At 42.2% G+C, this 27,520-nt stretch overlaps 1 protein-coding gene across 2 annotated transcripts in view; it reads right to left on the bottom strand.

The window, feature by feature from the left end:
- The window catches only part of TM9SF2 (transmembrane 9 superfamily member 2), a 121,520-nt gene that overhangs the window by 78,847 nt on the left and 15,153 nt on the right, over nt 1-27,520 (bottom strand). For both annotated transcript variants that reach the window (XM_029604499.1, XM_029604500.1), the window contains exons 3-7: nt 19,519-19,612; nt 14,993-15,120; nt 7,883-8,012; nt 1,440-1,564; nt 1,008-1,119 (exon numbers count right to left, since the gene is read on the bottom strand). In XM_029604499.1, the coding sequence (XP_029460359.1) occupies nt 1,008-1,119; nt 1,440-1,564; nt 7,883-8,012; nt 14,993-15,120; nt 19,519-19,612 (589 nt within the window). The remainder of the gene's footprint in view (nt 1-1,007; nt 1,120-1,439; nt 1,565-7,882; nt 8,013-14,992; nt 15,121-19,518; nt 19,613-27,520) is intronic.

The following is a 27,520-nucleotide window of genomic DNA, read 5'->3' as shown; positions in this document are numbered from 1 at the left end:
CACACACGTAACCCCCATTATGCACCGAAGTGGCAGGCCTCTCAAAAAAGGGCAGGCCAGCGCCATTAGCCACTGTCCTGGGGAAGCGTGTGCCGGCCAGCTGTCTGTGCACGGACATTGCTTCTGCTCCTGAGGAGCAGCAAGAATGAAAATTTGATAAATATTCCTGTAGCTATCCTGAAAAACAGAGCAGTTCATGGTTTACAAGGGCCAGAGTTGCCACCGTATGATCTAGATTTATCAGACGTGCAAAACTCTGCTCCTTGAAGAACAAAGGCTTGTCTGGTTTTCCAATTAACCAAGCTCCGCAAACTAACCTGGGTCTCATACTAAAATGTGTGCAAATCGGTCTAATGAATATTCTAAAAACCAAGCTTGTCTGCTGCCCTAGATCAAGGTTGTGCACCTCAGATTTAGCAGGAGAGGTAGAATCAGACATAGCGGCCTCTCCAACTTACTCAGTAGTAGCAGTAATAGTACAAGTGGCTTTAAGGGAGCCATATAATATTGGTTTCAAACACAGGAATAACAGCATCTGGGAAGCAAAGTCATCAAAAAGGGCTTTTAAGATCATTAGTCCTAGACTATGGAATAGACTGACAGAAAGCTGCAAGATGCAGGGTTATTTAAGGTTTGGTAAGAAAGTGAAACTTGGCTTTTCATAGCTGCTTTTAATTAATGGATGATATTTTTAGCTTATCACCAGAAGATTGATTAGGCAGTTTTTATTTTTAACACTGCATTTTTGTTTCATACTTGGAATTCACCTAGAACAAGATCTGGTAATAGGCAGAATACAAAATATTGTAAATAAATAAATGATATATACTTATTTTATTTTTATTGTTCCTCGCTCACAGGTCAAAGCAGCAATTGAGCATGTGGCGGATAAAAAAAAAAAAGCACAAGATATTTTAGAGATCATGTCTCATCACTTAAACTTGAAATTATATACCTACATGAAAGCGAATTTGCATGCCAGGAAACAAAGGCTGCAGTATACTCACCACAAATGAAACTGAATAGGTAAAGGGAATTTTAATCACTGCAGTATTCTTGTTGTAGACATTCATTGGTGGCCCAGAGCAATCGGGTTTTTCTGCATTTGTATGTTTATAGCTGTGGAAGGACAGGAGGAGAGAAAAAAACTTCATTCTACTGCAATAAGCAGAAACACAGATAGAGATTTTACAACAGTATTTCAAACCTAACTAAGCAAGGAGCCATATACAGCAGAGTATGTATGGGACTATATACCCTAAGGAATAAATTAAGAAGAATTAATGAACACAATGCCAGCTCACATCATTTCACCGAGGTTTCAAAAGCACTCTCCAACTAAAAATTCTGAAGTTTATTTACAGGAGTCAGTATTCAATTTCACAGTACTGCTCTATTTACCATAATAAGCAAGATAGAAAGCTGAAAGAAAAGCTTACCTTTTTGGCTCTAGTTTTGCAGCTACCAATCTTGCTCCTAGGGCTTCATTTTCCACAATATGGTAGTGTATTTTTATGTCAACATGGTTGAAGATATAAAAGGTATCCTTCTCATGAAATTCTGACTTTTAAACAGAAAATACATTGTATTAAAACAGTGTTTTGCATTGTTATTTTTAGAACATTTCAGTTTAGCTGTAAGCCTAGGCACAGTTACTTGTCTAATTCCTTGGCATTTTCAACTTGTGGAATGATCAATTCAACTACTACTGAACTTTTAAAAAACTGAACTCTTTCAACATATTTAAAGAACTTTCACTAGTCAAAAGCAATATTACCTTTCATTTCTTCCGAAGTATATGCAGATGTGGGATTGGCCTGTTATTTTTAGGCTTCTCAGGTCAAATCAGTTGTTGGAGGGAGGAGAAATCAATGCAGCCAGAGTGTGCTGACCCACATGTTTGCAGTGCCAGCACAGAAGGGACAGAGCAGAGGCAGCCAGACCAGGCTCCTGGCTGCTCTCCCCCACTAAATCCTGTACAGTATGAGCTACAGCATGCACAGTTTGAGAAATGCTGCATGGCCGTGAGAGCATGTGCACACACACACTTTAGAGATAACTGTACCTGGTATAAATGATATATTTATAATTAACATTAAGCTACACCCTTGTACTCACCATAAAACTATAAAAGCAACATGCATAAAACTATTACCTCACATAGGGGCCAATGCAATATAGTGCACTGTATAACCTGCAGGTGGACACGGGTTGCAGAGGCAGTAATTAATCCCCTTATCCAATATGGGGATTAGCGCCTCTACAACGTGCGTCCAACGCAGAGTGAATCTAATAGCGCTCATCACATGCAAATGCATGTGAATGAGGCTATTAGCTATTCACTCCCAATGCAAAAAATATGCATCTAGGACACAAATTTTAGCGATCAGCAATTAATGCCGAGAGCAGGTATTAATTGCTGAGCGCTCTTAAAACTAATACAGAAAAGCAGAAAAAACTGCTTTTCTGTACTGCCCCTTACTTAATATTGTTGCAATATTAAGTAGGAGGAAAAACTTTCACAGACTTTATTAAAAAAAATAAAAAAAAAAAAAAAAGCGCTGGCAGTCAGGTGCAGGAAACAGTCGCTCAATTGACAAAGTGTCCATTTCCTAAACCCCCTGGCTGTGCGCCGTTTAGGGAGATGCCAATAAATTTGGCGTCAGTTTTCCTAACCGGCGGATGGCCGACGCTCTCAGGCTCTCGCTAGCAAGGAGGTGCTTGAGTGCCTCTAACATAGCTTATCCATGTTGGCGCCATCGGATAAGTCACCCATGCATTGGGCCGATACAATACTTATGCGCAGAAAGCAGGTGCTGAACAGTCAGCGCCCGCTTTAACATGCCCCCAAGGAGGGGCTCCTGGGGGCACCATGCAATATTTAAATTAGTAGTCACGTTAACAAGGATGTTAGCTTGGCTCTTTAATGATGCCTTTTGAAGTAAAAGTAGGCAATATTCCATATTTGGCTTTAAGGCTAGAATCAGTCCTGTGTATGTCTGGTGTGTTTGTGTCTCAATAGGGTGTGTGGTGCAGCGAGAAGATAGATTATTTTTTACATTTCCTGGACTCTCGGCTGAAAGCATGCACCAGGGGGCTCCGTCTGGAAATTTGCAATCAAGGGCCCTAAGTCAGGTCATTAGGTGTCAGTACAGATGTCCCAATCAGACCTCCAGGAGCTGTGAAAACCGCCTCCACTACATCCTGCTACTGGAATGTGCCAGAGTTCAGAACATCTCAATCAAGAATCAAGTTCAGTTCCTCTGTATAGCAGCTTTCAACACTACTAATAAGCCAGCAGCCCAGTTCCTACAAGAAAGCAACTTCCCTGAAAACACGCAATTCACTAAGTCATATACATGGACCACCCAACTAATATTTATCTATGGAGGAACAAGAAACAACTGGCAGAGAATAATTCCGTAGACAAAACTTATATACAATGGCTATAGAAAGTTTTCATCAATAAGTAAAATGCATTAAAACTGTGTTTGCTCCATGTATCCACACATTCTAGCCTACATCTATAAAGTTAGAAAATTATTCCAGAATTCCTTAGAAAATGAAGTAGAAATAAAAATACGGACTAGATTGGCTGGTTAAGTGTCCATACTTTGTAGCAATCCTAAAAATTTAAAACTGATTTAACCAATCACTTTCAAAAGTTCACACCAAGCGAATTGGTCCCCATCTGTGTCAAACTGTACAGATCACATAATGAAAGAATAAAATTCAGCAATTCCTGCTGGGTGGTAACTTTCAAAAAAAAAAAAAAAAAGATCCTTGACGTTCATTGTTGAGTCTATCAAAATACTTCCAAATCAAAGTTGTAGAAAGGCACAGATCTGGGGATGAGTATAAAAATTGCAAAATCCTTGCTTATCCCTCGGATTGTGGTTATGACAATTAAGAAGCAAAAGGTGTATGGCACCACCACCTGCTGCCTAGATCAGGTTGTCTTTCCAAAAGTGGATGACCAAGCAAGAATAAGACTGATCAAGGAAGCAATCAAGAGGCCACTGGCAACTTTGAAAGAGCTGTTATATGGCAAAAGTGGTCAAAGTGTGCATGTGACAATATCCCACAAACTCCACAAACCTGGCCCGTATGGTAGAGTGCAAAAATGAAGCCATTGCCTATTTTTCAAACAGGGAATACAACTTGAATTTATAAAATTAATCCTAGAAGGGATGGAATTGGACTCTATCCTTCAAAAGAGACCTTAGACAATTTACAACTAGAATCCCAATCGGGAGACCATATCCAGAGAGTAATGTAATGTGAATGTGTTGACTGAACTCCATGTCACAGGTTTGCAAATATCCTCAATAAGAGTGGACCTCAGACGGGCAATCTACATCACCATGGCCTTAACATTTATGGGCCATGAAATGCTCTAAGGACAGGCCTGCTTATGCATCATAGAGAGAAATGCATTATGCTATGCACTTAGAAATGGTACAGATTTTCAAACAAAACCTGGCTGTTCTCTCAAGCCTACCCATAAAGGGTCACTCCCCAATGAGCTAGTTCTCTCTTACCTTTTCCCTTTCACCTTCCCCCACCCCCGTTCCCACACCATTCCCGGCCCTCCTTAGCCCGCCTCGAAAGCCTCCTTCGGTTTGGCTCAAACTGCTCATCTAAATCAGCTGCTAAATCAGCACAACTGTTCTTTGCTATTGTACATTACCTCTTTAGTTACGTTACACTAATCCTTTCTTAAAGATCCTGAATTTATACTCCGTTTTATTGTAACTTTCTTTCTACTTGTTAAATGGTTTCCCCTGGTTCTGCTGTAAACCGGTACAATAAGACTTTGTCTTGAACATCGGTATATTAAAAGAAAAATAAAATAAATAGCACTCTAAGGCCTGAGGTCAAAATTTAAAAAAAAACAAACCCAAAGCCGTCTTCTGTAGATTCAAGTCTCTAATAGTCAGCTTTTGGTGTAGTCGGGTAGAGCTGGATTCATGCCACATCTTGGAACAGATGTCAGACATATACATTATCTAATTCCAGGCACATCTGCAGGTCTTAAAATGGTCAATGATTAATTTCTTCTAACTACAGTCTGGGCACTTCCTGAAGCTGCTCATTTCTGCCATCAGAAAGACATGAGGCAAAAATCAAAGAAGAAATTTTCACCAACAAATGGCCACAGCCAAGGGTCATATCAGAAGCCATCACAAAAGAAGCTTGCTGAAGGGGATGGCAAGAAAAAAATAAAACTTCAAAAATGTAAAAAAAAAAAAAAGCCAACCCAAGGATTACAAGCAACAAATAAAAACCACAAAATGAAAAAGCAAGTTTTCTAATCGTAAACTGTGTTTTTCGTAGATAGCAGGATTTAGCCATGGTGTCAGGGTGACATCATCTGGGCGTCACGGGGCAGAGCTGTCTAAGCTCATAGAGCTTTCGCTTCTACGGCTGCACTGCTCTTCCCGCACACCTTGTGCAAGCCTCCTCAGCTCATGATATTGCTCCTCTATATGGAATACATTGATGGCTGTCCAGGGAGGCAGGAGGGTTTGCATGGCTAAATAAAAAACACCGTTTTAGGATAAGCAAACTTCCTTTTTTCTGTCGATAAGCAGGCTTAGTCATATTGTCTGGGAGTCCCAAACTGGGGGCTGCTTGTGTTAATCAACTATTCTCAGTCTCTAACTAGCAACTTGGCATGCTGTGGACAGCCCTTCAGCTTTTTTGGATATGATGCAACACCGCTGATCCCAATGCTCTATCAGCTGGTAATTGTTGACCACGACAGTAGTGGGATGTCAAAGTGTGAATCGATTACTATGTTGCTGCTCTACTGATGTCCTGAATTGGCACGTTACACAGGTACGCTAAAAAGGTCACTGTTGCTCTGATCTGATAAGCCTTAATTTTGTTACTGAGCACCACGGAGTGTAACAAACTTGAATATATTGAGTTATCCAATTCGATAGTGTTCTTTTTGTTATTTTTCCCTGGATCATTTGGATTGGGAAAAAAAAAAGTTAAGACTTTAATCTAATTGCTTGAGTTCTTCTCTTGTAATAGACCAGGGCCTCTTTTGTGATCCAATGTGTGAAGTATCTTTTTCCTTTTATTCGCATGTGGTTTAGGGAAGAAGGTGGGTAATGAAATTGTCTGATTCAAGAGGAATGCTGATACTGCTTTTAGTAGGAAGGACAGGTGTGTACACAGCAAGACCTTGTCATGGTGGAATTACAAGTATGGTGAATAGTTTACCAGAGCTTAAAGCTCACGTACTCTTCTAGCCAATGGTACTTCAGGACAGTGGATTCCATAGGCTCAAAAGGAGCCTCTATTTGGCTTTCTAAGACAGTTTACCTCCCATGGTGTGGGGGGGGTTTCTTACTGGTGGGCAAATACACAGCAAACCCCTCACAAAAGCACAAAATCAAGGAATGTGTGGAAATTGAAGGGATTTCCGTTGCTGTATTGTAAGCTGCTACTGCACCGAGGTGTACATATATGGATGTCACTGCTAGACCTGAGGTGGAAAGTGAGTATAAGTATCGTAAGCAAGCATTCTGGGGTGCAAGTGAAAGGTCAATTCCATGCTGGCTGCACCAATCAGAATCTTTTCCACTTGAAAGAGTAATTCTTCCTGGTGGAAGGTTTTCTAGCCGCTAGTAGAATGTCGGTAATATGAGATGAGAGTTGGAAATGTCCTAGGATCTGCCACTCAGTTTCCATGCTGTCAGCTGCAGGGAAGAATGCATTGAGTGAATGAATGAGTGTCCCGCTCTCCTGCATCTGTTCCCCAGGAATATTGGAGGCTGAGTGGAAAGTTGTACTAGATAGGCATATAATCAAAGCTGCCTTGGACACCCTGGAGCAATGAGTATGTTTGCCCTGTCTGATATACACTTCTGTATCATCCGGGATATTAGAGAAAGTCAGAGGATATGCATACATGAGGCCCCTTAACCAAGAGATTAAAAATGCATCATGAGATACTCTCTATTTGCTGGGGAGAATTCAGCAAAAAGTGTCCAGTTTTGTATTGTACTCAGATGCAAATAGATTTATGCATGGAGTTCCCCAGTGGCTGAAAAGGTCCTCTGCTACCACTTGGTCTCGGGACCATTCGAGGGGGTGAAATATTTTGCTGGGCCTGTCTGCTTCTGTATTTGCCAGCCGCACTAGATAGGATGCTTGTAGGATTGTCTTGTTTTTCTCTGCTCAAGCTTTGTTGCACAACATCCTGGAACCTGACCCTCCTTTGTTTGGTAATAAAAGTTTGAGTAAAAGCCCTTGTTCCTCTCCAGCAAATGAACCGGTTCCAAGATGCTTTTCCTTTCGGCTATGATCCAAGCACAGGGTGGTCTGTTCTTGATCTTTTGTCAAGATTGAGAACCTGTGCTAATGGGAGGAGTTAACCCTCTGCCACCTGTCCCCAATGGGGAGACAATGATATAACCACCATTGCTGAAGCTGGAGAATTAAATTTCCCACTACAAAAAAGCAGAAGAGCTATAACACTAAATCTATTCACAAATAAATTGGACAAACGTTTAGAGAGAGGAGGAAAAAAAAAAATGGTCTATACAATGATATAGCTACATGCAAACCAAAAGTGCTAATCCAGCATATTCAGAGTTAGGAAGGAATTTTTTTCACAGTTGCAGATTTACAGAAGCAATATATTTTTTTTTCCCCCTACTTTATGTAGAAAAGGCTGTTAGGCAAGCAGAAAGCTGAACCAGATGGACCGGCTAAGTATGCAATTACTCTCTCCTATCACAACTTTTAATAAACCAAGAACCAATGTTGCCTTTACAAAACTGTTTCCTTTAAAAAATATTTTCAGAACAAAGAAAAGTGAGTGAATAACTCTTTACTGCAAATTAAAAACAAAAAACCCACTTACATTGATAACACAAGCATCTTTTGGGTGTCCATCTTCTGTAATGTAACATCCAATAGGAAATCCAGGATTGCAGAACCTTTGTTCATCTTCAACATCATAGCACCATGTGACTGGCATATTATCTACAATCCTATGAACAGGACACACATTATGTAGAATGGCATTAGAAATAGTGTCATATCAATTAAGACCAACATCCCAGACTACAACAGTACTACTAAACTTAGGATAAGGAAAAGAAAAGGATTTCCATGGAAACACCACACACACACTGAAAACAGTTACGCGCATTTGTGATCAGTCTGAAGTTCAAAAAGTATAAGGAGGATAACTTTCAAAGTCATTTCCACCGGTAAAATGGCCTTTTACAAAATTGGCAGGCCAATATGTGGGTGAAAAGTATGTGCACAGATCTCCATGGGCAGACTTACCAGGAGGGCAGGGTTGGGGAGGAGTCTGCATTTATATGAATACTTTTGCATTTTTAAATGTACGCAGTTTTTCCCTCAAAAACCTACGTGCACACATTAACAGGTGTAAAATGTGTGGGTAGTTTTAGCAGGATACGTTTCGCACATGCTTTCCTTTTGAAAACTGCTGTAAAGTTTATGGGTAAACCTAAGCAGTCTGTTACAAAATTACAGTCAATAACTGATTTCTTGCCATTTTCTAAAAAAGAATGGTTTATAAACATATTGTGCTTTATGCTTGTAATAACTGACTGCAGTACATCACAGAAGTGAGTGGCACAGAATTATGTAAAACTCTGCACTAAAACTTTGCATCTTTTAGTTTTTAGCCACAACACAAACAAAAATCATCAAAAACTCAAACCAAAGTCGGATTTGGAAATCAGTGTGTGCAAACGGAAGGGACTCCCTGGCATTACACGTTTAAGAGAAATGCATAAGCATGCTTCAAATTATAGAAAGGTTGCAGATATGCAAGTACAAGCAGTAGAATTCTGAATGTCAATGTAAAACAGAAATTTAGCCATTTATTGAGCTCTGCCTCCTTTGAGCAGCAAGGCATGTCATGAAATTCCCAGCCCTGCACATATGCAACTGAAACCATTCATAAAAACATGGCATCGAGTTAATGTACAGAGAGGCCTAGCACATTTCGGAGTCTATGTATCATCCTCCCACACCCCTTGTGCAAGATTTATTCACCTCCAAGGGGCTTTTATGCCGACCTAGTGGCATAATTTTGGGTTTTTTGGCCCACTGGTTTCCTCCTGCTCCTTTGAACTTTCATAAACTATCTACTTAATCATAAGCCTTCTATCAAAACTACCTAGGATTTTTCCTTCATTTTAATATACCCCTAGTCCAATTTATCCCAGTCACTGCAGTAAGTCCTTGACCAGGGACCACAGCTCCTTCTAGAACCCAAGTGTACGAAGCCTGTCCACTAGTTGTCACCACTGAGCAACAGCAAACACTCCCTCCTGGCTGCGGATTTCCTTGATTGCCCAGCAGCGAATTTTCTTAATCTCACTTGATTTCCTGCGAGGCCTGGACGTCGGGGGCAGAGCTGAGCGAGACACCTATAAAAGCGGCATCCTACCGGCGCGCCGCCTAAGGGGCGCACAGCTTTGCTTGGCGTGATTGACTTTGGCAGAGAATCTTGATTCAATAGTTCCGCAGCCATGAGACTATGAAGAGGAAATAAAAGGTTTTTTGGATGTCAACTGCAAAGGATCCTAGGTAAGACTTCTTTTTAGCTTGAACTTATAATATTGGGTCTGGCTGAGCTTCCTCTTTGTAATGGCTCACACAAAGAGGAAGGCAAAGCTGAGAGAATTGTCTTCTACGCCTTTGACTGATAACCAACCCAAAATACTGGATTGCTTTGCAAGAACTCCCATAGATACATCAGGAGTCGCTGCCGCAGGAGGATCAAACTGGGAGCAGGGGATGATCTCCAGACTCACGAAACATCATTAACCCCTGGTGCACCAGCAACACCAGAGCCACCATCTGGGAATAGAGACTGAGTCTTTTCTTTGGAAGATCCTAACTTAAAATGGATTTTATGCCATTGCGTGACCAGAGAGAAGCAGACAGTCTAATCTGCTCCTCGGTGAGTCCACAGTTGGGCTCCAGGGAACAAAATGGTATTTCTTCTTCACAATATGTATCCGGGCAGGCTCCAATAGAGGGAGGAAGTGGTGGTATTCAAGATGGTCCTCTGACTGGGTTGTCTATAATTACACTGAGAAACTTTAACCTTGAAGAAATTGGGGACATTTTAGTCTCAATGCAAAGATCCATTAATAATATTGCTAATACACTGCAGGACGTTTTGAATAAGAATGTGGTCCTACAGACTAAGGTTCATAAAGTAGAAGGTTCTGTGAATTCTTTGGAGGCAAAAGTGAAGGAGTTGGATAAAGTACAAACAAATCTAATTAGATCTGAGAAAATTCATTTTGATAAATAGGAAGTAATTGAAAATCAAATTAGGAAGAAAAATTTAAGGATATTAAACTTTCCTAAAATTCATTTGATATCTCAGTTAGACTTGTTTAGAAGTTATTTGGTACATGTGTTAAAGTATACCAATGAAGCAATACCAGCAATTGCAAGAATTTATTATATGCCCCAATATCAAGAATCAGAAAATCAGGGAGCGGAGTTAAGATGGCCGCTTGCAGGTAGCACATCTCGGAGCTCCCGGTTTCTTTTCTTGTTTCTTGCGAACAAATACTTGTTTTCTTGATCTCATGCCGCCGAAAAGGAAAGGGAGAATGAGGGTTTTCCCCTCAACACCCTCTCTCCCTCCGGGACAAAAGACTCTTGCCGAGTGTGCCCAGTTTAATCTGAATCGGGAGGAGCCATTCCCCGCTGGCGAAAACGACAGGGAAGCAGCCGTTTCGCCTGGGGATACAACGCTGAGCCCACAGACGCTAAGATCACCACAGGCAATTTCCTCGACACTCCCGCCAGAGACTGCGTTGGACCCCGTGAGACTACAGACCTCAACGGGACCCTTGGAGGGAGCAGTGGCGGGTGAAGATTCGAGAAGTGAAACATCAGTACCGGAAGGTATTGCAACTCCAAGGTTGGAAATTTCTTCTAATAAAAACGCTTCAGAGTTTATATCAATTGCTGGGAAACACCAGGAGTTTGCAACCCCGGTTAAACCGCCTGTAGTTACTTTGGACGTACTCTGGGAGCTCATGGCTCAGCAAAATTTAGTAACTCATGGGACAATGGTTAAAGTTACTCAAATTGCTACACGTCTTGAGATGGTGACCCAAGACCATAATTAAAGACTGTCTGAACAAGGGGAGAAGATACAGCAAATAGAAACCCAGTTGAAGGCTATCCAGAAAGTACAAACAGCTACAATTCAAGATTGTACTGCCTTGAGTAAAAGAACAGAACTCTTGGAAAATCGCATAAGGCGGTTAAATTTGAGACTATTGAACTTCCCCAAGGTAATGGGTGAGTTACCAAGGGTGACATTACATAAATATCTGACTGAAATTCTTCATATCATCAGAAGATATTCCACCATTTAACAAGGTGTACTTCCTGCCTTTTAAAAGATCAAGGAGTAATGGAAATCAAAACCCTGTGGATCTGGAGAACTTGACAGACTACTTAGAATCATCAGGAGTGGAAATTGTGGAAAGGGCCACCCTACTTATTTCTTTAATATATGAAAAAGATATGGGCCTCATTATGAGGAATTATTTCTTAAACATGGGAACTAATTATCTGGGCCAATGTGTACAGATCTTTCCAGATCTTGCTAAAGCCACGCAGGAGAGAAGGAAGGGATTCCTAGCACTAAGGCAAGAGGTGAGGGTGCTAGGAGCTACATACCAGCTTAGGTATCCATGTAGATGCGTGGTTAAATTTAACAACAATACCTATATATTCCTGACTCCTGAACATCTAAAGGCGTGGATAGACTCCCAGAATCGGCTATTGAGAGTATCATCTCCATCAGTTAGCCCAATATCTTAGCAATAAATAGAGAGATTGAAATAGTGCAAGCTATTGGCATTTTCTTTGATTTCTTAAGTAAAGCTTCCTTTTATTTCTTTGTTGTCCGCCCCCCTCATTAAAATAGACTTGTGGACTAAATAATGGAGACATATTTCTTTATATTAGAAATGATTTATAATTATGTATAACTTTATTTCTGTTTAAGGATGGAAATGCTTGTAATTATTTGAAAAATTAATAAAGAATAAATAAAAAAAAGAATCAGAAAATCAAATACAAGATAATCAAGCTGATTTGAATTTATCCGACTTTTTGGAAAAATCTTTCGAGACAAATATAAGCACTAGAACTACCCTCATTGTGCAATTTTCCTTTCTGAGAGAGATTCATTATTAAGATTATATTTCAGACATCAGAATGTGAAGTTTTATGGTCAGAGTATAAGGATCTTTCGGGATCTCTCTCGTGAGACACAAACCAGAAGAAAGGCATTTCTATCAATGAGAGGAGAAGCTCTACAAAGAGGGGCCAAATTTGTATTAAGATCCCTATGCCGATGTATTATCACATATCAGGGAAGGAAGTATGTTTTTAATCAATCTAATCAGTTAAGATCATACTTGGATACCCAATCCTAAGAATCTCTATTGTGCTGGTAGTGAAGTAAAATGGTGAGCGTTGCAATAATTAACATTTATTGATTTACTTTAATTGAAGACTGCTTCTTGATGTTATGTTCTTCTCCATACTCAATTTTTACTATGATTGTTATTGCCAAGATAATATTCAGATATACAGTCCCTGTTTGCTGCATCAGATGAGTATGATTTTGAAGGGACTGTTTGCTGTATTAGAAGAACATTACTCTGCAGTTTGTTTCATGACTAGTGATATGGGACTGTTTTCTAAGGATTATAAAGAACTATAAAGGAATATTTACCTATTCGCTCCATTTATCCAATTAGATACTGTCACGTGGGGGTCGGTGAGCCAGCTTCAGTCGGTTTAGTTTTAAGAAAAGTTTTGAAACTTAAAAATATATCTTTAAAAAAAAAGGAGTCAATAATTAAAGTATAACCAGATTGAGCTTGATTGAAATATAAACTCAGGGAGTGTGGGTCCTACAAACAACGTATGTATATTGCTATTTATGTGGTTACAATTGAAAAAACAAACATTTTGACCAGTGAAACCTATTGTTTTTTTGAGTGTGTAACATACAGAGGCCATGAGGGCTCTGGTAACCACCATGTTGGCCAAAGGAAAGAAGGACCCTAGCATATCCAAGTTCTACATGGAATTGGGAAGTGGCATGGGAAACGAGGCCCTCCAAAGACTTCTCTGTGGTCACAGTGGGCTTCCTTTCAAATACTGTTCCAGGACTTCTCAGAGGTATTTTCCCATATTAACGACCTTACAACCAATGAGATCCTATGGGAGACCCAATATAAATTCCCCCAGCCCTAGCGTGCCAATTCAAAATGTGCTACTCCTGATTGTGTTAAATGTCGACAGGCAGTGGGGTCATATGTTCACTGTTTTTGGGATTGTCCCATAATAGCGAAATTCTGGAGGGATATCATCCAGATGTGCTCGCAGATTATGGCAGAGTACTGTTCCGCATGATCCGGGGTCATGGCTATTTGAAGTTCCACCAAACTCACAATCCGTGAACCCAAATGTGTTACTCTTTATTCAGTAAGCGGCAGTCGTGGGTAAAAATGTCATATTAAACTGGGTAGAAGATAAATCTCCCGATAAGAACATTGGTTTAAGAGGATGTTAACTCTCTGCTTGCATGAATATCAAGTTAGGCAGACACAATCAGACACCAAAGCCAATAAGATTGTGGGGATGCAGTATGGTATAACTTTAGGGTATATATATATATATATATATATATATATATATATATATATATATATATATATATATATATATATATATATATATATATACATACACAACCGAACACCCAAACCAAGCTTTAGCCATGGCAGGAGACCAGCGGCCTTTACAAATCAGCAAGGGACAAGCTGACAGGATAAGCCGTCCCGTCCGGCTGTCTGCAACTCCTGTACTGAGGGACTTGAACGACCTGTCTACAAGCTATTTATCTCCCTGCTATACAATATGATACTATAAGAAGGGGGGAGGGAATTAGGGGTTTAAGTACAGAAAACTCATATGTGTATTTGACATCCTGTTGGGCTCAGTTCAACAAGTTTGGATATCTTCTCCCCCCCCTCTCGGAGATATGGCTCCTCTCGAGTATACGTTTAGCTGGTTTAGAAAGGGGGGGCACTACAAAATGTCTGTTATGCTGGAGCAGTTTATATCCAGTTGTATGGATCTTCGATGACAATTGTTTGCATTGTAACTTACTTGTTCTTTTTTCAATAAAGATTAATAAAAAAAAAAAGGATCATATTGGTTCTGCATAGATCTACATGGCGACTGCAGGATTATATGCAAGTCCGGTCATCTCATCCCAAAATAGAAATAATGGAACTAGAAAAAGTATACAGAAGGGCATCAAAAATGATAGAGGATGGATAGGCTCACTTATAAAGGAAAGCTAAACAAGTTAGGGCTCTTTATCTTAGAGAAGAGATGACAGAGGGGATAGGATTGAGGTAGAACAGGTAAATAGGAAACAGTTATTTGAAAGGATAAATACTACTGAAACTACACTCCATATAAAACTTAACTGATAACAGATTTAAAACAAATTGGAGACTTTTTTTTTTTTTTTTTTTTTTTTTTTTTTTAACTCCATGCACATTTAAGCTGTGGAATTCACTGCCAAAAAATGTAGTCAAGGCATCTAGCATAGCCTTGTTTAAAAGGTTTGGACAAGTTCCCTGAGAAAAAAGATCTATGAACAATTTCTAGCCAGGTGGACGGGGATATCCAGCTTATCTCTGGGAATGAGCAATAAAGGAAGTGGATCTAGGAGTTCTGCCAGGTGTTTCCACTGGCCACTGTTGGACACAGGATGCTGGACTCAATAGACCTTTGGCTTAACCCAGCATGACACATCTAATGTTCTTATGAGTCTCTGTAAAGGGGTTAATTCATATCATCTAAATATAACATGAGAAACATTGCATTCTTGCTTATTTGAAATTATAAAAAAACAACTCACCAATGATGTTGGTAGTTCAAAAGCATATTTTTCTTCAAAAAGTCTAACTTCTGCTTTTCTTCCTTTTTGCTTGGATCAAATGTTTTAGTGCACACCAGACGACATTTGTCCTCTTCTTTAAATGTGAACTGTGCAAAAACAAAACTGGATTTTAGTTGAAAGATGACAGCAAACACTTACTAATTAAGATAACGTAAGAAGCATTTTCTCTATTATAAATATGCAAGGGACTCCAAGTGAGCACTGTAGCATGTCTGTAAACATGTGTAAGCAGCAATGCTCACCTGGAGCAGTGGGAAGGGCCTCAGACAACGAGAGAGGAATTGGAGCATCAGCATCATGGGCTATTTATTGCAGAGGCAAGGCTAGTGGACTTTCCCAGATCCCACCAACACGAGAAAAAAAAAGGAGCAGTTGAATCAGAAGGGTTCCCAGATCACAACAGCAGAAGATATAACAGGTGCACTGGCACCAATAGAGGAAAGGCTGCTAGGGGTTCCCTGGCCCAATCACAGGTAGGAAGTGGGGAGTAGGAGAGGAGGAAAGGTATCCCAGAGTAGGTGGCGGGTAGGGGAGAGGATCTGGGAGGGGAGTGCACCCCCCCTCCACCACCATACATTCTCAACATGAGCGCACACTCTGCACTCCCAACCCTCACTTACACCTACCCATCAAACCTATGTGAAAAACCTCCATCAGGGTGGTCGCCACTGTCAGGGTCTTCATATTACATAGTGGTACTGCCTCAAGATATCTTGTAAATCTTGCTATAAAACAAATAAGGGCTTATTTTAAAGAGTGACCATCATAAAGTGCTTAAGGCTTTCCAAACTGCAGCTGCCCTAGTCAGCACTGGACTTTATAATCATCGCTCACTCTGTGTGTGGGTGTTGAATTCTGATGATACTGGCTATTCATACAGATGCTTATAAAAACAAGCTATCTCCACACCACACTTCTCTGACTATGTCCACTGTGTTGGCGAGCCTCTTAATGGATCAGAGTCCATTTGTTTGTTTTTATAAGCCTGTGATCTTGACTCACCCCCAATAAGAGGAGACAGGCGAACCTGTATCTCCAATTCTGAAAGATGAGTCGGCACACCATTGAGGAGGTTGGGATGCATTACATCTAAACATATGTCCGTTTGGGTTACCTGGGCCAAAAGAAATGAGACCTACTCAGAGGTCGAGCCTCGGATAAGGCACTTCTCTATAGGATCTAAAACATTTGAAACCACTAGCATGGCACCTGCTTTTAATCCTCTGGTAAATGAGGAATTTGGGACTCACTCTGCCTATTGGCATTTACTCTCTCTCTCTCTCCCAGAACAAGCCTGATCCTTTAAGGACAATTTCATAATATTAGACGAATGGCCGCTAACATTGAAGCCACCCCTCTGGCAGACAGAAGGACCAAGGTACAGCCCGAATCCAAAACAGCAGCAGCAGCCGGTTCCATCACAGCTCTGGTATTCTAACCAGTCTCATAGACTTCCTGAAGCGCGAGCCACCAGGGAGCAACAAGAGGCTAATTGCAATTCATTGCCACCGCCTCAAGACTTGTGTAAGGATGGCTTCAACTTTATCCTGTGCATTCTCCGATGTTGCTCCCTCTTCTGCAGGAAAGGTCATCCGCTTGGAGACTGCACACTAAGCACATCCACTTTCGGAAAATGCAAGGCTCTCGCTGTCTGATCCAGGGAGTACAGCCCTACCAAGGTTCGTCCCTCTTTAACAGTTTCCAGAGTACCCGATCCAAGACCAATCAAGACACTAAAATGGGATTCTTCTTTGGCTCAGACATGGAACCAACACCTGGCACTCCCAGCATCTTCAGTATCTGGAAGATTAGAGCCGGCGACCCATCCATATGACTCCAAGCCCGGAGGAAATTCTCTATCCTCCAGGGAGTAAGGATCGCCCTCGTCATCTGAGCCAGCGAGGTTCCCATCAGTGGATACCGCAGCAGGCCAGGGCGTAATCCAATGCTTATCCATGGCACCAGACTTGCAGGATCCACAACTTGCACTCCTGAACTTCCAGGTTTGGCCAGTTCCAAACATTAGAAAGAACTGCAGCCCTTGAAAAAATTCCACCCCCCAAAAAAAGGCAAAAGGATTTACACCAAAACCAGAGGGCGTCAGAGAGGCATCTACTGAGAAGTCCTTCCCTGCTGAAATTCCAGCTAGGGGAGCCTCAAAACCAGGCGAAACATCTGATAGATCCCCCTCTGGTCCCATTCCTGCATCTTGCAGGAAAGGGCCCGGCTCAGCTAAATCCATGGGTGAGCCTTCAGGCAATGTGATAAGATTAGAGGGGACACCCTGCTGTGATGCCCAAATATAGCAAGCAGTGCAAATCGCAAGGTGCTTATGATTCTTGCTACCTGAGCCATGGATAAGACGTCCATTTGCAGTACGCTTACAAACAAGCATCTCACAATTGTGAATCTACATGTCCTGTACAAAGCAAGCCCAGACAGGATGCCGAAAAAAAACAGGATACTCAAATTCTGGGCACCCAAGTATGGGAAGAGTATAATTAAGATAGGACATCCCATAAGCGCATACTTCTCTTATGAAAAAGAGCTTAGGCACTAGGATCTGAGGAACGCATGAATTATGGATGCCCAATCTATGCGCCCAGAAGGAAGCCCAACCTGGATACGCAGGCACGAACAGTCAGTAACTGTTTTGCGGCAGACTTGCACAGAAGGGGGGGGGGGGCGTGAATACCGCCGCAGCCTACCACACAGAGTCTAAGAGAAGCCTGAGAGTGGGGCCTAGCTAAAAGGCTGCTCAACTCAACAAAACACATCCCTTCACCTGAGCTCAGTCCATCCTGACCAAGTACGATTGGTCTCCAGCTGATTCTCTCCTCGTAACTAAGTCCATGCCAGAAAACCAGCTACTGGACAGAGGCACTTGACTGAGGGACGGACCACAAGAGAAGTGGTATATGCTTGATCTCCTTTTCTTGTCTCCCCCCCCCCCCCCCAAAAAAAAAAACCCAAGCAAACCCCAGTAGAGAGATGGAGAAAACTGGCAGGCTGTCAGAGCAGGGGTATATATACCATGACGTCAGCTTTGTTTGGTCTCCATCTACTGGACTGATTTAATTTGAATTATACTTTGTCCCATTCATATAATTGTTTTTTCTATTTATTTTCTGTTGCTGTTCTGGATGAATTGGTTTTTGTTTGGTTACACTATACTACCTTGTTTACATATGTCTATTTTTTGGTTATAATTTTTCATTTTGTCCATATCAATTTTTGCTAATTTAATATCTATTTTATTACCCCAACTATCCTTCCCTCTCCCCCCAAGTCCCTACTATTTGTACAGTTTCTCCCTTCTTATATTTGTAAAACATAATTCTTATACCTTTTGTTCTATATGACTAAGTTAATCGTTTTCATGTGTCAAATGTTTTCCTATGTTCTTTAAATGCTTTCAAATGTTCACTTATGCATCCAAGTAACAGTTGTGCCATTTCCTCTGGCCTTCCACTTGTTCCTTGTAAACCAGTACGATGTGCAAACGGCTATCGGTATATAAAAGATGAACAAATCTTGGAGAGGGTTTTAAGAACTTTTCTGTACCTTAATCTATCTTTAAATTGTTTCACAAAGTGGAAGAAAGCTTAAGAATTTATTTGCATCTCTAAAAAACTGCTATTTTAAATTGCATCAAAAAAATCGCTAAAAATAAATAAAAAATGGTATACATCTTGAGTGAAGACATAGCCTTATACATGGCACTTGTCTCTAATTAGATACCAGACAAACTTTATAGCAACAAAAACATTTGCACCCTTTTTGTTGGTTTGGTATTTAAATAATTCTGCCAAATAATTAGTAGTGACACTAACAGCCAGAGTCTTAACAAGACTGAGTGGCTTTCTCTATCTCCCTCTGTTACCTGCCCTCTCCCACAGCTAGGACAATACCTCAGCTTCTTCATTCTCGATTTTCATGATTCCCTCATCATCCTCACTTCCACCTCTCTCTGTCCACTGACTCCAACCCCTCACCTCTACTTACCATGTCTCCAACTGCCAACACTAGCCTTTCACTTCCACTCCCTCAAATACAAGCCTGAGGATTTCAGATTATTTGTGCTTCATAATTAATTTTCTCTGTGTAGTAGCTGAGTACCGGAGGTGATTCTAATGGATGAACTAAGCAGATACAAACTGGATACCACAGAGGAACCCTCACTAATCAGAAAAGCATCCGGTCCTCATCCATGTCTCTATAGGATTGCTCCAGTATTTCCTTTTTTAGCATTGTAGGATATGCTGCTTATCTGCTGCAGATCCACATAAATTGTGAAATTCAAGATATTGTGTCAGACAAGCATTATATAAAATTTAACTTTCCTTTGCTTAATGAGGTAGTGTGAGAACTTAAGGACTGTCACTCGCATGTAATTTGTGCCTGCTTTGTTTTAAAAGCTCATAGTGCCAACTGTGTTTTATTCATCATTAAAAAGGGTACTTTTTAATTTTAAGCATACATACCTTATAAGGTGAGGGCTCTATTCTCTCTCCAAACAGCACCTGACCGAGATTTTCAGATGGACGTTTTTCTTTTGTTTCTTGGCAGAAATCAAACCTAAGAGAACATACAAGTATTACAAACCAGGAAAAGTAGAGTTGCTTACCTGTAATAGGTCTTCTTCAAAGACAGCAGAATGTTAGTCCTCACACATGGGTGACATCATCAGATGGAGCCCCGACACAGAAAATTTGTCAAGGTTTCTAGAACTTTGACTTGGCACATTGAATATGCCTAGCATGCCTTAAACCACGCATCCACCTGGGGTCTGTCTCCAGGCTTAAACAATAGAATTATCTATATAACTCAAAATTATGAAAAACCCAACTCCGTAGGGTGGCAGGCAGGCAGGTTTCGTGAGGACTAACATCCTACTGTCCTTGGAAAAAACCTTTTCAGATAAACTCTGCTTTCTTCAAGGACCAGCAGGATGGTAGCCCTCACACATGGGTGAATACCTAGCTACAGGCTGCTCCCCCAACACAAAAATTGGATCAACAGACACCCAACCAAGTGTCAAAGGGCACAACAAAAGTGCTATTGGTAAAAGAGGGGGGAGACAGCCTGAACCCAAACAGGCCCTACACCTCAAACAGGTACCAAAAGAGACTAGCTGAACCTGTCTAGTCAGCCATCCCTATTCAGACAATAGATATGAATGTGTGGAGAGAACTCCATGTTACAGCATTGCAGATCTCCCCCCCCCCCCCCCCCGGGAACTGCTTGCAAGTGGACCACAGACACTGCCATGATTGACAGAATGAACCTTGACATGGCCCCTAACATACAGTCCCACCTAGGCATCTCAGAAAGAGATACCATCTGCTAGCCAATTGGATAGTATCTGTTTGGCAATGGCAACGCCCAACCTATTTCTATTAAAAGAAATAAAAAGTTGGGTGGACTATCTATAGGCTTCTGTCCGCTACAGGTAGAAGGCTAAGCCTCGCTTGGTAGTCCAAACTATGCCGTGCTCATTCACCTTGGTGTGAATGGGGCCTAGCAAAGAATATCGGCAGGACGATTGACTAGTTAAGATGGAAATCTGTCACCACCTTAGGCAGGAACTTAGGGTGCGTACGTAAGACCACCCTGTCAAGATAAAACTTAGTATAAGGTGGATAACTCACTAAGGCCTGGACTCGCTGTCAGCCACCAAAAATATCTTCCAGGTCAGGTACTTCAGATCACAGGTGTGCAGTGGCTCAAAAGGAGCTTTCATCAGCTAAGCTAATGATGTGTCTTGGGACCATGTTGAGGTCCCAAGACACAGCAGGAGGCCTTATTAGGAGCAGGCGAAGCATTAATCGTACAACTATAGGCTGTACAGAGATGGGCCTACCATCTATACCTTGGTAGAAATGCGCCAATTGCACTGAAATTAACTCTGATTTGGTTTTTAAGCCAGCTTCCAACAGGTGTAGAAGGTAATCAAGCAGCTTTTTTGTGGGGCAGAACAGGTCTAGGGCCTTCTGCTCACACCACATGGAAAAACCTACTCCATTTCAGTCCACTGGACTTTCTAGTGGAAGGCTTTCTAGAAGTCACCAGAACCAGAGATGCATTCTCTGAGGGATCAAGCAATTGCAGAATTAACCTCTCAACATCCAGGCTGTGAGTGACAGGGCCTGGAGGTTGGGATGCACAATAATTGCCACGATCTTGCATGATGAGATCTGGGGAAGTCCCATAGAAGTGGAAATCAGTCCTGTTTCAGCCAAGAAGAAGTTATGAGGATCATAGTCCCCTTGTCCTTGCGAAGCTTCAAGAGAGTCTTCACTTCTAAGGGAATCTGAGGATACGCATATAGAAGACCCTTGCCTCAGTGACGGGCAAGGGTGTCAGAGGCTGGTTTGCCATCTGACCTGTACAGGAAGCGGAAAAGAGGCACCTTCCTGTTGCAGGGGCATGTGAACAGATCTACATCCCAGCTCCAAAGGCAGAATATCCAAAGACCACTCACGGGGTCTGAAGGCTCGACTCAGCCTGTCCTCTACCACGATCACGATCTCTGTCCCAGCCAGGTATATGGCCCCGAGCACCATCCCATGGGACAGGTCCCACAACCGATCTGGACCACTTCCTGACATGGAGGTAAATCCCATGCCTCCCTGCTTGTTGACATACCACACAGCTAATTGTTTGTCTGTATAGATCAGGACAACCGATCTCTGAAAGCCCGTAACACGTACCTGATCACCCAAAGCTCCAGGAAGTTGATTGACAAGAGCGTTCCTGGGCAGACCAGAGATCCTGACTACTGAGCCCATCTACATGAGCTCCCCATCTCAGGTCCTCTGTTCCAGATTTGAAAGTACCCGCCACAGGACAAGGAGTCCTGGAAAGATGGGGTGACTGATGCAATCCTGGAAGCTCTGAGTGGCCTGGCACCATTGCGACTTCAGGGTCCATTGGACTGTGCATGTGTAAATGTGCCAAGGGAGTGACAGACAATTGCGGCCATATGGCCCAACAACCTCAACATTGTTGAGAGTCCAGGCCGACACCTGCTGGCTCCGTTGGATCTCTGCCATGATAGTAGTCAAAGTAATGGTCCTCTGGCAAGGCAGGAAGGCCTTAGTCTGAGCCGTATCTAGCAGGGCTCCTATGAAGTCCAATTGAAGTGAAGGGCTGAAATGGGGCTTTGGCTAGTTGAGAACGAACCCTACTGACTCCAAACACCTGAATGGTCAAGCGCAGGGACCTGGAAGCCCCTGCCTGAGACATGCTCTTAACCAGCCAATCATCCAAATAGAGTTAAACATGCATTCCCACCCTGCGGAAGCACACTGCCACCACAGCCAAACATTTTGTGAAGACCAGTGGCGCAGACGCGAGCCCAAACGGCATTGGAAATGCAGTTCTCACCACAAATCAAAGATACTTCTTGTGATTGGGGAAGATCTCGATATGAGTGCATGCATCCTTTAGGTAGAGGGAGCATAGCCAATCCCCTTTTTGCAAAAGATGGGGGGGGGAGGGGGGGAGAGAAATCAAGGTGCCAAGGGAACCATCTTGAACTTTTCTTTTCTTAGAAACTTGTTCAAGGCCATTAGGTCTAGGATGGGACAGAGTCCTCCTATTTTCTTTGGAATCAGTGAAGTACCTGTAGTAGAATCCCCGTCCTCTTTGCACTCATGGCACAGGCTCAACTGCTCTAGCCATTAAGAGGGAGGAGAGCTCTGCTAGTAGTACTTCCTGAGGTGCTACCAGCCCCCAAAAACAGGCACAGAGTGTAATTTGGTGGGACACCAAATAGGTGCAATTAGTACACCTGACAGACGATGGAAAGAATGCACTGGTCTGAGGTTATACTGGGTCACTGGTTTGCAAAGAACCGCAGCCTTCCCCCAACTGGTGTACACTACCTATTACCCAGTCAAAAACCTGTCCCAGAGTTGACCGAGGACCAGCTGGGGTTTGGGGGCTCTCTGTAGTCTAGGACAGCTGTGGGAGCCCTGATGGTGTTGATGGGAGCGAAGGGACAGAGGACAGTACTTCCTTTGGTGGAAAAAAAAAAAAAAAAAAAAGACTTCCTTGGCCCTGGTCTTGCAAGCCTCCAAGGACAACGGGTCCAGAGTACTGGCAGAGAATTGTTGGAGGGTTTCATGGTGATCCCGAAGTTGGGCCACAGCATCCTTCACCCTATCTCCGAAGAGATTCTTTTTAGTGCACAGCACGTCAGCAAGTTGTTCCTATACTTCTGGTCGGAGATCAGAGGCCCGCAGCCATGTCATTCTGCGGGCGCCTATTCCCACTCCAGAGACTCTCAATGCAGTCTCAAAAACATCATAGGTTGCACATACCTCATGTTTTCCGCACTCCAGGCTCTTATGCACCAGTGACATGAGGGTGTCTTGCTGCTGTTAAGGGAGTTGCTCGGCTATCTCCTGCAACTGTTTCCAGAACTTCTATGAGTACTGGGTCAATAGAGCTGATAGGCAGCAATGTGGGCAATGAGCATGGCACTTTGAAACACCTTCCTCCCAAGAGGATCCATTGCTCCAAGGTCCTTTCCTGGGGCATCGACGAATGAGTCCAAGAGTGCTTGGCCCTCGAGGGCAGAATTGACCACCACTGATTGGTGGGGCAGCTGATGCTTATCGAATCCAGTAGCCTTCTGGATGAGGTAGACCCCACTGCCTTCTTATTAACAGGAAACACTGAGGGGGTGTTCCCATAACCTCAGTAGCAACTCCTTAAGGATCTCATGTACCGGGTCCACCACAAACTGGATGATCTCAAGCATTTTGTGCCTGGCATCCTCTTCCATCAACAACAAACCGAATGGTTTCTGCCATCACCTGCACAAAACTTACAAAGGTTAAGTCCTCAAGCAGAGACTTCCTTTGCTCCTCTGGAGGAGAAAGTTCTGAAGGGAGACCCTCTGAACCTTCATCGGAGGACTCCAAAGCGTCATCCCCCCTGGGGTGATGGGGTTCCTCATGCTCATTGTAAGCCACAGGGGATGGATCCCAAGGTGGAGGCACTGGTAAACTGGACAGGGAGTAGTGGCAGGCCCTTGCATCTCCGCCGACCTCGTGGAGCTTCTTCAGAGGAACCAGCGACAACCACCATATCGGTAGGGGAAAGCCTCGGTGCTTCCTGGTAACACATCAATGAGCATGTTGTGCTTCTCCAGAAGTGGTACGAGGATGGACGACACTGTGTCTGGTGCCATTGGTGCCACAGGACCGAAGCCCTGCAGTGCCTGGTCCACCACTGACTGGAAACACTCCAGTTCCTCTTTGAACGATGCCGATGCCAACACCAAGTGGGAGGAAGGAGAGGTGGCCAGATCCTCTTCAGACCCTTGAGGTGGACTGGTGACTGGCATCAGGACTGGTGGATACCATTGTGGACCCCAGACACGGAGAATTGGCCGCTGTGTCGGGGCACTCAGCCACGCCCCCGGACTGCCCTAAGCCGACACCACACCCCCTTGGCCATGCCCCTAACCGCCCCTTTTGCAAACCCCGGGACTTACGCACGTCCCAGGGCTTGCGCGCACCGCTGAGCCTATGCAGAATAGGCTCTGCGCATGCAGGGGGAGTTTAAGGGTTCTGCGCATAACTTATGCGTGTAACCCTTTTAAAATCTGGCCCAGTGTGTCTAGACAAACTTCTAGAAACTTTGACATGTTTTCTGCATCGGGGCTCTATCTGATGATGTCACCCATGTGTGAGGACTACCATCCTGCTTATCCTCAGAAAAAGCAAGTTTTGCTCCAATTATGAGAGAGAAATGGCTGCTGTTGATTCATTTGACTTAAGACCCCTAAAAGCATTCTGAAACTTAATACCAATATGTTATATTTAGGGTTGCTGATTTTAGGTTTTAATAAATATACACCAATAAAATACCCTGATGCAAAAATAAATACAGTAGACATTTACTGGATTAACACCAGAAAAACACCATTGCCCCAAGTACTCTTGCCCGCCTTAGTCCTCCACTCTGTTTTGGGCCTTTTCCATAGTGAAAACTCATGTGCACAAAATGTATTTAATTCAGCCAGAAAAGGTACCCAGTAATGGTGCCTGCTCTGCAAAAACACTTTTTTTTCTCTTTCAAAGAACCCCTGATTAGCTGGAAAACACTTTAAATTTACAATTTATAAACATCTAAGAATAGAAGCTATATAGACACATACACACACCCACACATTAGAGAAGAGAAAAAGAAGAATACTAGTTAAATGTGCAAAAGCATTTTTATCATCACTGGTTGTAAGTATTTATAAACAAATTTATTTTATTTATGGATTTTTATATACCGCGGTTCGTTAGCAAACATCACCTCGGTTTACAGAGAACATTAAATTAGCAACAAGCTTTACAATCAAAATTAAGTTAAGGCGAAACAAGTTTGTAAACAATAATGTAACTAATACATTAGGATAATACACAATAAAACTCAACAATACTTCCAAGGAGGTGTAGGGTACTAGGGGATCAAGAATATCAGTATAGAAATAGCAGATCAATTATAACCCTAAAACATTAAATTTTATAAACAAGTATGACCCTAAAACATTTTGTGACAGAGTCTCTGCATGTGACTTTCAGATTTTCTTCAAATACCCTCTTATAAATGAGAAATGTCCATGTAAAGTTATTAAATGTCCCAGAGGATTTCTTTGAACAGCTTGTCCTGTTGGGAGACTTCTCCCAAGCGTTTGTCAGTTTAAACTCAAGGTTTTTCAAACCAATTTTTTGTGCATAAATATGTCGTAGAAAACTATACCCAAAGTTTTTCTAAGCCCTGATAAAAGCCCATTGTTTCGCCGAAAACAGTTATATCAAGTGGAACACATGATATTCCTTAAATTCATGACGACATGGCTTAAATCAAAAGGGTGGGTTGTATTCCACAGAGACAAATCACTGTTGATTTAAAACTTTTTTTTTTTTTAAGCTTTAAAATGATTGCCACCATTTAAAAAACTATACCTGTAGGGGCTTCTGGTGAGGACATCAGAGGGATAGGAAGCAAATTCCACACACTCCCTTGGATTCCGCGAAGAACTCTAGAAGTAATCAAGCTGAACCCACATATAACTGCAGAAACGTTCATACAGGTACCTGGAAATATATATGGACAATTCTATTTATGTTTGACAGACGAAATGTCTATGCGGCCAAAGAGAGTGAGGGTGGAAAAATCAAGGCCTCCAACCGAGGAAAAAAAATATGGTGCCCGAGTCATTGCATCTAGCATAGGGGATGACCAAGGCTGCAATTCAGGATATAACTAAGGCGGTATCTGCAGCAATTACGGATCATCTGACAAAGCATCAGTCCTCAGTGGTTGATTTACGGGAACAATTTGAGAGCTACAGAAATTTTTGAGAGTGGATAAGTATGAATCGAAGCTTGATTCTATTGCTCTAACGATAGAAGACCTAAAGGCCCAGTGACTCCCACAATGTGCAGGTTATTCCTTCGGCTTCTATTTTCCAAATCGTCCAACTTGTTAGTAGTGACTTTGTTTTACATAGAACTGTGGAGGAGAATGGAGAATGCTAAAGAAAACAGCTTTGGTGCTTGAAGACTCTTCTACCCTAAAGACCGGGGAGATGGAAATCCCATATGGGAATAAGGAGTTACGGAGATTGGGGATGTTACGTGTGAATTCTTAGGCTTTGATGGTCATTGTGCTTTGTTCTGCATTCTTTGGTACTGAAAGCGAGCAAAGGCAGGCTGGGAGCCATGATCTGGGCAGTGAATCTAGCTTGGGGGGGGGGGGGGGGGGGGCCTACCGTTTCATAATTCTATTTATGTCTGGCAATTTTAGCTTTTATTACTTTCCAAATGGTACAAATTTGTTTTAGGACATTAAACATGGCTGGTTTACACTCACCATTCAAACATATGAAAATATCAACTGAACTGAAGAAAAGGGGCTCTGATATTTTCCTTCAAGAAACACATCTCATAGACTGAGAATAAGAAATTGTGTAGAGACTGGGTAGGCAATTTTTTTATGTATAAGAATAGCCACACCTTTCTGTCAGGCTGAGAAAGAGGAAAAAAAAAATTCACCTTGGAAAAACAAATTTCAGACATCAGTGGCCACTATCTTATTGTTTTGGGTACTCTGCTTGGCAAAACAGTTATGCTTGCCGATGTATATGTCCCTAATATTCATTTCCAGAGTCTTTTTCTACCTTAGCTGTTAAACTGCTTCAATAGGATGATTATTTATGCGTTATGGAAAAAGAATCAAGGAGACTTAGGTATTGGGTTCCTTTCCAAAGAAATGGGATTAGTTGATGCACGGAGATGGTTACATAGTGATAAATCTGACTTTACCTTTTACTCACATGTACACCATGTCTATTTAAGACTAGCTTAGATTTCAGAGTGCTGGTCTGACAATATCTGCAATTGCGAGATATGTGAAATACCCTATTCAGATCATGCTTCAATCTCACTTACTCTGGAGCTGTTTGATGCAACAACA

The sequence above is a fragment of the Rhinatrema bivittatum genome, chromosome 5 (genome assembly GCF_901001135.1).
Source record: "Rhinatrema bivittatum chromosome 5, aRhiBiv1.1, whole genome shotgun sequence".
Classification (NCBI taxonomy): domain Eukaryota; kingdom Metazoa; phylum Chordata; class Amphibia; order Gymnophiona; family Rhinatrematidae; genus Rhinatrema; species Rhinatrema bivittatum.
Note: the sequence above shows the minus strand (reverse complement) of the source record. Positions and strands in the feature narration are given on the sequence as shown.